The sequence below is a fragment of the Solea solea genome, chromosome 12, assembly GCF_958295425.1.
Source record: "Solea solea chromosome 12, fSolSol10.1, whole genome shotgun sequence".
In the NCBI taxonomy this organism is placed as follows: domain Eukaryota; kingdom Metazoa; phylum Chordata; class Actinopteri; order Pleuronectiformes; family Soleidae; genus Solea; species Solea solea.
Genome location: NC_081145.1, coordinates 21,396,797 through 21,412,282, shown reverse-complemented (window position 1 = coordinate 21,412,282; position 15,486 = coordinate 21,396,797). Strand labels below are relative to the sequence as shown.

Below are 15,486 nucleotides of genomic sequence, written 5' to 3'. Positions count from 1 at the left end.
CAGTTGAAGACTACATTTAATTAATTTGTTTTCACACGGCAAATAGATAAACAAGAAATTTTTTAAGGTAAAAGCACAATCAGCATCCTGACGTGGGGGCGGGGTTATAAACCAGAGAAATCACTCTTTTAAAGTGCCACTAAAACGATGGACATTTACAATATACAGTTTGTTATCAATGGGAGTCATTAAGCGACGGCTAGGCTTCACAACAATGTTGGTCAATTCAATACATGGAATTACAAAAAACCTATTAGTTCGAGTGCTTGTTGATCGCATATATGGAGTTTTCTAATGTCCATGACATCATGTCTCACAAACTGTGGGCACAATTATTCGGTTTGTTTGTTTTTTAATACCAACTGGAGAAATACACAATTTTATTTAAGGAGTCGTTTCAATCCCATTCACACGCTCTCTGTTACCATTTCCATGGACGTGAAGTATTGGGAGCTAAGCAGCTTACTAGTGCTGCAGTGTTGAGGAAAATAAAAATCCCATTTTTAATCCCGTCTGCAAAAACCAGAATGTTGGGGAAAGGGCTGTGGATTAAAATCATTCACATACAGTGTAGGCACTTTTTTTGTATGGTGTGGTGATGCAGAAGGCCTATGATACGCTGTAAAGACATGAAGAGATCCTTAAAGCTTCAGGACGAAGGATCACGAGAAAAATTGCTTATTCTCAAGTCTCAACCACCGGTTGTTTAAATACTTACTTTTACAGATGTGTGAGGGGTTTTCCTTTGTTCTCTGTCCTGAGTTCCTCTCACCAGTTGAAGATAGACAGACACACTCGCTGCATGCACGGCAGATGACCCCAGGCAGTTTCTCCATCTCTAAAAAGCTGCACCTATATTGCAATAGAATGTGTTGATTGTATAATTCTCTGTTTTTAAGGTTGTTCGCAGTGTGTTTTCACTGAGTGGAACACTTCGGTTTGGTACAGTAAAGTATTTTTTAGCATTTCCATTTGGAATAGTACCAAAATAACCAGCCCATTTTTTGGTACCCTTCCCTTGGGGTACCACAGTAATGGTACGGTATGGTTCAAGTAGAGCTGATCAGGTGACAGAAAAGCGTCCCTCCTAGAGATGACATGATTACTTAAATTAACCGACAACTATTTTCATAATCGATTGATCGGTTTGAAGCTTTTTTCATTATTAAAAAAAGATTTCTGATTGTTTTAGCTTCTTAAATGTGAATATGTTCTGTTTTTTTTGCTCCACATAAAGAAATCATTCAAACTGAACAAGACATTTGAGAACATCATCATTTCCGGGTTTGACTAACACTCATCAACATTTTTTAAAGGTTTTCTGACATTTTATGGATCAAACGATTACTCGAGTAATCGATTATGAAAATGATCGATAGTTGCAGCTCTAGTTGCAGCAAGAAACTGAACTGTAGCTTGTTTATGGCTTAAATGAGCTTTAAAGCTCTGCCATTTGTATGTGTGTAAGTGTTTATGTTATAAAGTGTCATAAACCGACATTTCCACAGTAGTGAACACAAACCAATTGGCTTCTTGTCAGCAGAAGCACAGTGATGACGGTTGTTCTGCAAAATTGCACATTGCCTCCTCTGGTGGAGCTGGCCAGTCAGGACTTACAGTATACATCATTTGATATTCAGTGTGTGCTGAAATGTGAGATATGAAGAAGAAGGAGGAGGAGTGACATTAAGTGAAAGATGACTGAGGAGAGAGATGGAAATGCAAGATGGGGAGGTAAAGGGGGAAGTAGTGAGAGGCGAGTGAAAAAGTATCTGCAGAGGAAATTACATCAAGTCCTCCATCTTTCACTCTGGGCACAGTAAAACCTACCTCTTCACATCATTAATCTCTCTCCATCTTTGCCTTTCTCCTCCATCCATTTACCATTTCATTATCCTCATCTCATTCCCTCCTTCCTCATCCCCCCCCCCCCCTGCCCCCCCTCCCTTCCCTCCTTCTCTCTCTGCTGCCTTTCCACACTTTGTAAATCATCCAATCAGGCCTGATGTAGACCCAATCATGACAGGGGCCAGAGGCCAAGCGCAGACAAACTGGGATGAGGCGTGTCCAACCATGAGGATGGATTGGGGGGGGGAGGGAAAAACAGCTGGATGAACAGAGGTATTCTGTGATTGAAGGAGACACAGAAAACGGGGCTTTGCAGAGGAAGAGACGAGAACAGTGCTGTCACAACACGCTCAATATGTGTTTGTGCAGTGCCGGAACATTACGTCAGTTTGAAGATCATGCATACAGGTCACTTTAACCTTGACCTTTCACCACTAAATTCTAAATCAGGTCATCAGTGAATGTATGAGTGACATTTGAGAAGGAATTCTCCAAGACTATCTTGGAAAGAATGGGGATCAATCGACAAACCAAAACAGCGTCTGCCTGCTGTCGCCAAAGCAGAGGCTTTGAAAAACAGAAAAACGGACGCACTGAGTTTGTGTTGCTGAGGAGACATCATCTCTGCCTATGAAATGTGAAACAGTGGAAGCAAATTCTTTAATCCAGTGTGTCTCTGCCAGGCGAACACCTGCTAACAGCTGTCTTCACACATCAGTCTGATGCCCTTTCAACACACACACACACACACACAGGTTTGTGCAGCTCTTCTTCTTAAGACACTGCACTAACTTTCATGTATGTTATCCCTGACTTTAACCATAACTAGTTATTGCCTAACCCAAACTTCAAGTTAGTAACAATTCAAATCTTGACCAGGTCCTCAGGAACGAGGCTTAGGACCAGGACTATTTCTGCACAGTGTTTATGCCAGAAAACGCAGCAAATACAAGTACACGCTCACCAGATGAGAGCAGTCTTTTTAGTTTCCTGTCTGAGATCAAATGTGCTTCCCCACTGGTGTAGCCTTTTTTTCATGACGTGCATAATGATGACACCCTTGGAAAAGTTGCTGCTCCAAAAATATATAGATGAGTCATGCCAAGCAAAACAAACGTACGGTTTAAAGTTTTATAACTCAATATTTGCTCATAATTTAGGCTGCACGATTACACTGAACTGAACTGCCGCTGAAGAGTTTTTAATAATAGCAACAAATTATAGGAGATGCAATAAAATGTTTATTTAAAAAAAAAAGAAAACCTTTAAATAAACTCCATGAAGGCAGAATACACACACACACACACACACACACACACACACACACACACACTAAAGCTGCATTTAATGGAACACTCATTATTTTAAACTGCCTCATTGCACAGAACGACCGTTATTTGCCAGCAGGGTTTTGCGAGTGTTGGTGATCGATGCCATTTCACTCCACTGTTTCCAGTCTCTGTGCTCGGCTAGGCTAAAGACAACGTCACATAAAAAGGACACACTGATATTAATCTGATATCAATCTTCCAATGAAGCAGCTACCTCGTTCACTTTTCCTTCAACAAAACAAGCTCAACATCTCCTCACATACCACGGCATCAAGTTGCCACAGAGCAGCATTTAAACATCTCACATTTAAAATATCCTCATGTAAACAGATTGAGGTCCCCAGAACATGAATAACACGGAATATTTATTTTATTCTTTGGTCGCAAATGGCAGCCTGAGACAAACGGGCAGACTCCTGTGAGACTGATGGAAGACGGTGTCTTCTGATAAGAATTGCAGAATTTACAGAAAGTACTCCGGAGTGCACTTTGGTCGAGCGTGTTTGAATTTTACACATGACCTACACGTTCATCAGTCAATAAAGCTCTGTGCCAGCATACTGGCCAATCAATACTAAACCATTTATGGCTAATGGAGGCACGGATAATGACACAATATCACAACATGCACTGCGTGTTACAGTTCAGTACAAACACGGACCGACTCACGTTCCATTCCAGTTCAAGCCTAATGGATAATGGGTTTTTAAAAACAATACTGAGGGTATTTGTATAAAAGGAAATAATAATTAACAATTTTTATCTGTATTGTAATATTTGTTTCGGGTTTTAGAATGGACTGCAGAATGGGACAAACCTTTTTGTGAACAGTTTTAAGTGGAAAAAGAAAGAAAAATTATTTTTTCTCAGAATTCATGCCGTTGTATTTATTTTTTTTAATTTTATTTTTACATGTGGCCCTAATACTCCGTAACAGTATATTCAAGAAACTAATGAGAAATTTTCCTTAAAATGTGAATTCACCTCAAATCAACTCACTGTATTGTGAGTGCACATTAAAATAACATCCCATCCCTACACCAAACATTATCAGGTATTCATACATAAAAAGTTTTATGTTTATGGTTTCTAGTTACCAAGATGAGCACTAGCCGTGGGACAAAATAGCCGACTATAAAAACACAAGCACACGACTTCTGTTATTATTAATGCATGAATATCCTCAGATGACATTTCTGTTGTGTGTGTGTGTGTGTGTGTTGCTCTGTGTGCCGACTGCAGTCGACCACCGAGGCGCGTTGAAGCGAGATGCAGCTCACTCACACACACACACACACACACACACACACACACACTGCAGCTTACGCTGATTTCACAGGCTGTAAACACCAAAGCAACAATTGTGAAATGTGCTGATAACACTGACAGCTTCTTACCTGCAACTCTGTAATAACACAACTCCCAGATGTATTCTCAAGGGAGATCATGGCATTTCTACGGCACAGCGGTTCCCTGTGGTAAATAGCTGTACCTTCAGAGCCGATTATTATTATTATTATTATTATTATTGTTGCTGTGGCTTTATCAAAAGCGGCAGAAGCTTTAAGTCTGCCCCCACACTAGAGGATTTTTAAAATCTGACTTGATTTTAAAAAACGTCGGCGACCACAGAGACACTTTGGAACTGATTTTCAATGTTTCAATCCTGAGAAAGCACAGACTCGACGATCCAGTCAAGACGCGGGAGCACACACCTGGCGTTTCATCAAACGATTTCAGCGCAGAGATTCCAGGGATTTTGGAATCTCACAGAAACTCGCTTGAGTTAACGTGATTTGAGAAAGAGATGTTGAGAAACAGACATGTTAACCGCTGTTGTGTGTGCAATATTTTGTGTTGTGGATAAAGTCATGTACAGCTGAGATGAAGGAATCAACTTTGCTTGTACAAGTTAGGGTTCTAAACAAAAGTACGCAACATTCGTTTCCCGGTCAATTCACTCTCATTGGTAATTGCTGTTCAGGCGTAAATATCAAACACTTAATTAATAATTATGATTTGAAATTTGAAGACTCTGATGCGTCCGATGATGTTAAAATTGCGTCTGTTAATCCCTCACACTACAGGATAATTTGGCCACAAAATCAGCCTAAAATCGGAAGCACCCACATTTGTTGGAAGGGCCAGATCGGGACCGAAAACTGGCAAATTATTCCCTAATGTGGGGCAGCCTGTACAAAGCACTTATGCCATAAATAAATATCAATACAGTGGCAGCACCATAGACCATATACTGTATATATACACCATAGACCATATATATATGTACAAAAAAGTACATGTAGTCTGAGTAGCCACCACCAGGGAGTGACGTTGCTGGTTCCAGAGGAAAATGAGCCCATGTCTTTCTTGATTTATAACATTAGTAAACTTTCCCTATAGGAGTTAATCATCTCATTCACTATAGCTTCAGGTCTTCTTCAATAGCATGATGTCAAATTTGTACATTAGTTTCCCATTTTAGGGAAAAATAGATGAGGCAGCATGTCACATGTCCACTGTACACCAGTGTGATTGACAGCTGGTATCATCCAATAAGACCTCAACATTGCCTTTGCAAGGCTTCAGATTATTTTGGGTGACTTCACAAGCAGTTGCCACTAGGACTCCAGTCCACTGTGCACGTCTTTGTGTTGGAAGCTTGAAGCATGTCCCGTACTTTAAATAAATAAATTACAATACGCTATTTGAATGATGGTCAACACGATGCAGTCGCTTCTTTGTTTTTTCATTCATCTAAATGCTTTCCACTGCTGCTTATATATTTAAAAAGGACCACACAGTGAGCAGCTCTAATAAACCACACACACTGATTTCACTGAAGCCTCCAGGAACCCTAACTCTCCCAATAACTGTGACTCACCTCAAACCTGTTCTTATATCACAATACACACACACACACACACACACACAGGCTGCCTATATGTTACTGCCACGCATAGCAGAGCCTCCTGTTGCCCCTAGCAACTCCCTACCAAGACCATGGAGAGCTGAGGGAAATTGAGATGCAAGGTGTATGTGTGCGTGAGTGAGCACTTGGATGCGATGGAGACGATTAATGAAACAAGATTAATGAAACATTAAGCATTACTGAAACAAGCATTACTGTTATGCACAAACGACACTAGCATTGCCCTGACCACGCTGTCCCTGTGCACAGCCATAGGAAACCCCGCCTACCATACCCAAGGAGAGTGGGTGTGTGTGTGTGTGTGATTAATGCATGACTCAGTCTTCCCGAGTTGAACACAAATAACATGTATGGACAGCATTATGCTGTGGCCACATCAATACACATGCATGTGCAGAATGAGACGCACATATCACAGATTCATGTATAAATGCAAGAACACATCCGCTCTCATCAAACGTTAAAACAAAATTTATCTATTCATGTGTCCATTTAGAAATCTCTCTCTCTCACACACACACACACGCACAGAGGAAATGGAGAACACAGACTGAACATGAGAAGCACTTAACCCCAACCCTTTCTTCCCCTCTGTCATAAAACACTCTCCAGTGGACACACTGCTTGAAATAACACACTCACTTGGCTCAGCTATAACAGTAGCAGTTCACAACACGACTACTACGAATATTCTTTATATTTACCTTCAAATAAAACAAGCAACAACATTTAACAAACATCCAGGTGATGTCATCAGGTTTCAATCTCTTAAATAAAACTTTCGGCAGTTGAAATCACTGAGTAAACATGCATTTTAAGTTCAGTGATACCAAACCTTGCTGCTTGGTTGTGAAAAATGTGGTTTTTTTATAAAAAAAAAAAGCATGTTTTTATGCTTTGCAGAGGTGGATACAGCCCTACAAAGCCTAAGGAAGGTAAACAGGAACTACACTTCTCATACAGATGAACACATGCCAGGTTCACCGCATGCCTCTGCCAACCTTTCCCCAAGCTTGGTTTCTCCAAAAATCTACAAAAATCATCAATCTTCCCCATTTCAGTGTTTGAGGTGAGGTGAGGCGGGCCCCGTATTTACATAAACATGTTTTGACTGCCCCGTGCCTGAGCTGGGATATTTGCATGGACGTGATTTGATTTGCTGATGACCGCGTTGCCTTTTGAAAAGTTGAGTTTTTCTCAACTTTAGTGATTCCACTGGCTCGACTCGGCTCGGCATGGCACGGTTAAGTTGCATTTTCACTCGCGATGTGTGACGTCGCCAGACTGCCGGCCACTGATTGGTCAGAGTGCCGTCACAGGAAGAGACGTCCGACACAAGAATCTGTAGATCAGTTAAAAAAGACTTAACAGTCCTAAAAAACATGGGATTATCTCCAACAATTACCAGGGAAATGTCTAAAATCTCCGTATTTAACAGAGGAGTCTGGTGTATTTACGACCAGTGAGCCGCATCGCAAACCCTGCTGCTGTATTTCAGTCCAGTGACAGTCTGTGCTCCGGTCATGGAGGAGGAACTGAATAAATCTTTTTTAATTAACTGATTCTAATGATTCAGTTACACTGAAAACAACTGCTTTACAAGTCACTCGTCACTCGTGCAGTTTCATGCAGCCGTGCAGTGACGACTACTATTTTTGTAGTGGAAAACCAACCTAAACCGTGCCGCCCCGAGCTGGGACCATAGCAGAAAAGGGCCATATACTGTATGTTGTAAACACGACAAACTGAGCCATATTTCTACCGATCGAAGAAACAGGAGCACGCTGAGCTTTGCAAGGACTCTTCCTGTGATGTAGTTGAGTGAAATACGATGTGGTGTCAACACGGGAGGTTTTATTCTGAAAAGTAAGCCGGACATTTTATTTTCCTACTTCCTCTCCCGCTCATGCTGAATTCTGCTGAATTACTCTTTAAAGAGCTTTACTCTCACTATGTGTGCCTCGTTCCCCCCCATTCACACACTTTCACACAGTGATGGTGCAGCGTCAGCAGCAGCGGTTAGGAGCCGCTCAAGGACACTGAGAAACTGGAGGGCTTCTTCATCATTACATTACATCATCAGTCCGCCTCACAAGACAGGTGATTTGGGAACAGTCGGCGTATTTGTGGTGATTGGTCTTCATTTATTAAAGCCTGTGATCTGAAAAAATGCTGAAACCTAAAACTGATTTAATTCAACACAAAGACTAAATCCAATTCGATTCAATTTCAAACGAATAAAGTACTTCTTTTTTTTTTTCGAACTACCACTTAGTTCAATTGACAGAAAACCAACTAAACACAATTTTTTTTCCCATCAATTACTTTCAGTAAAGAACAGTGGAACTGCTTGGGTTGTTGTTTTTTGGAACATTTGGTGCAAATGACTGCATATTTTTTGTATAAACCACTTTAATTGAGGGATGCACAATATTATCGCCAGATATTGGATGTCGGCAAACACACCAGGATCTGCGGTTATGACTAATGACTACAAAAGTAGGTTAAAATAGGCCGCTACCACCTTGACTTCTATGCTTGTGCGCTCTACAACTATTGTTTTTTCCCCCCCCCCCAATATATCGGCATATCAGATATCGGTGAAAAGTCCAATATGGTGCATTTCTTCTTTAATTATTTAATAGAAAACATTAAAACAATCAGGTTTAATATGACTTACATGCACATCAGTAATGTCTTGGTGTGCATGTGTGCAAAAACCTCTCATTGTGCGCTCAGCTACTCTCTTTAAATTCTATAAATATATCTGACCCAGGCTTGGCCTCTGCTGCTGCTGCTGCTGCTGCTACAGTAGTTGTGTGAGTGTGCACGTGTAGGTGTGCGTGTGGGAAGGATAATACACAGTAGACAAGCCGCCAGCTACAGTCTGGTAGATTCAGCTGCACACAACATCGCAGTCTGAAATTAACACCCTGGGCTGTGTGTGTGAGTGTGTGTGTGATCCGCACATCAAGCTGCGTTGATTTTAAAATGCTTCAAACACTTTGTTTCCAGGAACAGATCTTCCATAAGCATGTGCGTCACGGAAAGCATGCGTTTGTGTTTGCTCATGTGTGTGCGACCCACGATGACGATAAGCTGCGAGGATCATGGGAACAGTTGCTTTGGAAACTCGGCTGTCACTGGCCGACACTGCAGGTGTGGTGATGTCACGGGTGATGTCAACAATGGTTAGAATGCATGAGAACATTGAGGAGCAAATACTCGGCATAATGCACTTCCTTTCTCCACCTGGTAGATCAAATACGCCGATCACTTGCAAACACACTCGCACACCGGCAGTGACCCCACTACCACTCAGGTAAGTAAACATTATGTATTATGTCTCCATCACCATGGCAACGTGCTGCTGAGCCAACACTATCACCAGCAAAAGTCCACTATTTAAAGAAACAAATCCTTAACAGCACTTCTCGTACAATCGCTTTTACACTCAGTACAGAAATAATGTGGATGTAATAAAAATTTAAATCAACTTCGCGTAGTTTACGTAGAGTTCTGACAATTAGCTTATAATCATTGCAAATGAAATGAAATGGTCTTAAGATAAGCAGCACAACATATCTGTGTGACTGCCAACACAAAATAGGGCTGCACAATTCCAGGAAAAGATATTCTATCTTTCTGTTAAAAAAAAGTTATAATAAATACTGTGCTATGACAAAATACAAGGATTTTAAGGATTTAATATGGGTGTGCTATTTAACGTTTGCCATCAAATCTTGTTTTCTGTGATCATTTTCAAATTCATCATCTCCTAGCAGGGCTGAAAGAGAAAATGATCGAGACCAAATGTGCATGCAGTTTGACGGTCGCTCACAGCTACTAACTCATGTAACAAAGATAGTACAGCCAGTAGCACATATTATCACCAAGTGATGCTGTTAAGGAAATGAAGGCTTTATCTCTGGATACATTTAACTCAAGCTGATTGAGGTTTTTCTGAGAAAAGTGAAGTTTTGTGCCGATAATATTTGGTATCATCTGTGCTTCCACTACTTTGAAAAAGTGTGTCCTCCTAGTAGTCTGTCTGCCTGTCTGTCTGTCTGTCTCTCGCTATCTGTCTGTCTCAGCTGTCAGAGAGAATGAAGCTGACTGAAGAGGAATTCACTGCCTCTGTCTCTTCTTTTAGTGAAACACATTCACATACTGCACATCTCTGATTCTCTGTGACACACAAACGGAGAGGCAGAGAGAGAGAGAGAGAGAGAGAGAGAGAGAGAGAGAGAGAGAGAGAGAGAGAGAGAGAGAGATCTGAATTTCCAGCATGTCTCGTCAACTAGCAGGAGGGAGCAGGTCCATGTGTTCTTGCCAGGTTGAACAGATCAGAACACATTCTTCCACAGTGGGAAAGGGCAGAGCAGCCACCGCCTTTGCACCTCAGTAGGTGGAAACACCTTTTCACACGGCAGCGGACTCGCATTAATAGAGATGACAGCGATGTAGAGGAGCCTAATGTAATAGTCCTCTACATGAGTGCTCTCCTCTTCCACATGGTGTGGGTGCAGGAGGTACATAGGTAGGTAGGTAGACGGATGAATCCACCAGCCAAGGTATGAATATTCTTGACAGTGAGCTAAAAACCACCAAACACTGGTCCCCACTCAAAGCACCACTCACATCTCACCACCTACACATAATACACATCAGTGTGGAGTGTTTACAGGTGAGTGCCAATGACAGCCCACACTCAGATACAGCATCATCGCATCATTGCAGTAAATACATACGGTCGAAGCTGCGATAGACTTTAAAACTGAGTTTAATCCACAGATTACAATAAACACACATTTTCCCATGTCTGCAGTAAACACAGTACAACCTGTCTATATCGGCAGATTCTCTGTTTCCATTTCTTTTTAAGGTTTCTTTGCAGCACAGGCAGTTGTTACTGGTGCCGGAGTAAGACTCGGTACGATTACATGCACGGATCAAGCTAAGGCGAGCTTAGTACGACTAAGACAGGCAACCGGACAACTTGCAGAGTCTGTGAAAGTTTGACTCCGCCTCCATAGGTGGCGCTGTATCGCTCTCTAAGCTAGTGCATATTGAATCACTTTCCTGCTGAGCTTTACGTCACAGAAAAACAAACAGCGAGCGTTGTACGTCATGTTAATTGTGATACAAATTGAATTTTTGATTGCGACGTTGTCCGAAGGAAGATGCCACCGCAGTTCAAAGACGGGGGGAGAAAGTTTCCAGTCCCACTAAGTGTGTACATGCAGGAGTAATCCCACTATGACTCGCGCTATCCAGGTATGTTAGTCTGACTAAGACTAGCTTGAATTTAGTAGGACTAACGTGTTTACATGACATTGAGAAAACTGGATTTATTGTCTTTAAAATCTGACTTTAAACATGCTTGTAAGCGCACCGAATCGTTCCAAATTAAGGGACCTGTATGCATATTAGTTTGAGCAGAACAGCCAAATAGGAGCTCAGGCTCTCTCTGGAGTCTGGACGCCCCTGTGACTGGTCAGATGTAGATATGAGGCCCAGAGGAGATGCAGGAGGGTCATTCTCTCCCTGATCACTTGATTTACCAAGAGGTCTTCCATCAATAATGCCAAAGAAAATCCTGTTTACTGTACCTTTAAATAGGACCTATGGGGCTGACAAACACACACTCACAAATGAGAGCCTTCAGGCAGAGTTTGTGAAACAGATCCTCAGGAATGTGATAAAGAGCAACACAACAAGCTCCATCAAGACCATCTCGAGCAGCACACACACACACACACACACGTAACATCCAGCTGTCTAAATGTGTTGACAGGGCAGGTCTGCCGAGAATAGCTATGGCACGACAGAGAACCTAAGAGCAAGAGCACAGCCAAAAAACTGCCACATTAACGCCCCTGCGTTAATTTGCAGAGCTGCACAGTATCCTGCTGATATTTCACTGTCGCCGTTTAACTCATGCAGTTCCTCCAGAGGAATCGGCTCACTGATGAAGAACCATGGTTCGCCCTGTGCTCCAGTGTGACGCCGCTCGACACCACTGGCTGTTACAGTGACAGCACTTCGGAAAGTTGGCCTTTTAATAATGGAAGTGCTGCATGGTGCAGCGCTGGGTGTGTACGCGGTTGAACGCGAGCTGTCACTTGTGTCCTCGCGCAGCAGGAAGAAGTGTGTGTTCATCATAAATGTAATGTATATAAAACAATAAATAAAATAACAGCTTGATAAAAGCCCCCGCGGGCTGTGCTTACACTTACCGGGACAGACATTTTGGCTGGTGCTGTCACTCTGGCTGCTGGCTGCTGTCTCCTGGCGTTAACGCACACGGTGGTCTCGCGTCACAGACGTCGCTACTTTTTTTTTTTTTCCCCAATAAAGCGAGGTTTCTTCACTCACGGCTCCTCCAGCGTCACTCCTCCATCTTTCATACTTTGTATGCCGCGCTGAGCTCTGGAGGAGAGGAGGTGGAGGCTGGAACACTCAGCCGAGAGGGGGAGAAAAAGTGTCGAGGGTTCGGTTGAGTTTGCGGGCGCGAGCGGTGGGAAAGGTGTCTGCGGTAAAACAGGCAGAGGCAGCGGCGGCGGCGGCAGCGCGGACGCCTGAATGTCCAGCGAAGCAGACGCCGGTCTGTCCTCCTTCTTCACTCCGCTCGTCTGTCACGCTCCAACAATTAGGAAAAAAAGCCAGAGAAAACGGCAGTTGTGATGTGACAGGACAGTTGCGTTGACAGGTTCGTGTGTCGCGGGAACGGGGGAGCACAGCACCGCCTAGAGCCGCTGACTGCTGCCGACAAGCCGACCTTCCACAGGGACGAGCCCGTCCACGCTTAAAGGGACCGCCTCTCACAGCAGGGAGAAGCAAACACACACACACACACACTCATATCACAAACCTGAGAATTCCTGTGAGCTCGTACATGTGTCAGCTTGTTCACATCTGCAAATCATCTTGTTTTTGTAACACTGGCTGCACTTCTGTGCAGGATGATGATGTGTGTGTGTGTGTGTGTGTGTGTGTGAAATCTATAAAAACTACAGCTAAAGTCAAAGCATTGGGTCGTCTCTGAGGTTCTGTGGGTTGCAAAGAAGTTTGTGTGAGCAATTGTTTACAAAAACTTCTAAAGGTTGCATGAAGGTTGTGACAAAGAACCGAATGTGAAACCAAAAACTAATGTTAGGAAAACTTTCCATATCAACCACATGAGAATCTAGGGGGGAACCTTCAGGGAACATTCACACAACCAAAAGGTAACGTTCCCAGAACCAAAAGATTGTTAGCCAGGAAGGAGATTCACTTTTATCCATGGACAGTTTATGAAAATGGACATGGAAAACAAATTCCTGTTCTGAAGCCTTCAGATTCACAATTTGACACCTGCAAACTGGCTCCTGTTGGACAATAGATGTCCAACACACTGGTGTCCACTCCATGTTCCATGCTGCTTTATAGAGTGTGAATCACAGGATACTGTACAATACGTTATGACACACGATACATGGTCCGCGATACAACAACTCTCTATATATTGCAAGACAATCACAAAGCGATACATCACGATATCTGTCCCACTGAAGAACACCAAAAAAACATTTGTGAAAAGTTAAAAGTGCAGGATTTCTCTATTTATTCACGACATAGAGAACAAAGTGCACAAAGTCTGTGTATTGAACGTGGATGGAGCATCTCTTAACGTAGCTTTCTCCACCATTATCCCACTGTAAACCCCGTCTTCTTAACCAAAAAGGTATTTTGAACCACTCTAATTCTTTGTCATCTATTTTCCTCTAAATGGAAACAGAATTTACAAAACTTACGGCACGTTTTACAGGAGACCGACCATTAGGTCTTCACCAAAACATTAATTGATGTTAAAAATCCAGTGGCAAGATTTTTAGCAACAGGAGAATTATCACATGATGAGACAAGGTGGACAAGGCAACAATGGTCAAGATGTTTTTGAGAGGGGTAGCAGGGCCTTTTAGGTTTGATAATGTTAACCATTTCCAGCCCAAAGTTGCAGTTTGCTGTGTTTAGCTCCTCTAGTTTACTAGACCCAATGTGCACCGTGCGCATGATGCGAATTGTGTCATGAAACCACTTCCACGAGCGTGTTGGTTGTGCATGCACAAACTGAAACTGAGTATATGCCCCGCTCACCAAGCACAAAAACGGGCCTTTCATCTATGAACCAGATGTGTCTGAGGGAGTTGTAGCATTGTTCTCTTCTTCTTTGGTAGGAATGTGTCCTATTCCCTGCGTCTAGACCGCCACACACACAGATAAACACACACCCAGCACCACAAGGGGGCTTAAGTCCTGTACATACTCTGCAAGAACAAAAGAAACATGTTCTCTCCTTACCAGGGCTGCGAGAAAAGAATGAAGTCATTATTTTCTTGCAGCTTGTTCTTGACACATCATCTGGACAGAACTTTTTTCTTGTGTGGCGTCCGACAACTATTGTGTGATTGGCCAGAATTTTGAAGTGGGTGTGGTTAATACAGAAATGTGCTGTCATTCCCTATGAGGACTTCCCAGGAGTTCTGCAAGTTTCTCGTGAAGAATGAAATGTCCTGGCCAGAACTAACTTTGTTCTTGTTCAAAGGAAAAGAAGCAATTTCTCTGTTCTTGTGCAGTATGTGCAGGCATTCAGCGACCTCAGCTGTTTTTCCTGGTGCCTCTATTTAAAAAAAAAAAAAAAAAGAAAATCAATGGAAAATGACAGACGGACTTAGAGACTGAAAAACACAAACTCACCCCCTTAGATTGTTTTCTCAACTTGCAGCGCTTTTAATGTTGCGAATGAAACTTTCGGCCCTAATTTAAATTTCCCCCTATCGTGTGAAACCACAAATGGACGGGAAATGGACAGTCAGCAGAGAGAGAAAGGGGGGGAGAGAGAGAGAGAGAATGTTGTTGTCGAGTCCAGCTCCCTGTGTGAGGTTGTGAGTAAATGCAGCTGCTGCAGGTTGGTCACAGTTAGTATATTTGTTGGTCCTTTATTGAATTCCCCAGCAGAGCCAGCAAATTAAATCTAGATTTGTTGAGTGAAAAAAAAAAGTGTAAAACCTTTACATTGCTTGCTTAAAATGTATTCCCCTGTCAGAATCTGTTGCCTGCATAAAATATCCACATCCATCCAATAGCCAATCTCAGCTGGGGTACACCCTGGACAGTAAAATAACTACATTTATATGAAAATGACATGAGGGAGAAAAGATAGGAAGTGTGTGTCTGCATGTTTGTTGTTGAGGCAGAATGGATGGACATTCAACAAATGATTAGAACTGTTCATTTAGAATATCTTATTATTCAAAAAATAACGGCAGTGACGTTCAACAGTGTCTTTCTTATCGCTCGCTGATAGAAGGTTTCAGGAACATCTAATCTTCT

The 15,486-nt window shown here is 42.4% G+C and overlaps 1 protein-coding gene across 2 annotated transcripts in view; it reads right to left on the bottom strand.

Moving 5' to 3' along the window:
• The window catches only part of bcar1 (BCAR1 scaffold protein, Cas family member), a 71,680-nt gene extending 58,811 nt beyond the window's left edge, over positions 1–12,869 (bottom strand). The window contains exon 1 of one of the 2 annotated variants that reach the window (XM_058645739.1): positions 12,351–12,869. In XM_058645739.1, coding sequence (XP_058501722.1) covers positions 12,351–12,362 — 12 coding nt within the window. In that variant the 5' untranslated portion in view covers positions 12,363–12,869. The remainder of the gene's footprint in view (positions 1–12,350) is intronic. The other variant, XM_058645741.1, reaches the window with a different exon arrangement.
• Between the last annotated feature and the right edge of the window lie 2,617 nt (positions 12,870–15,486).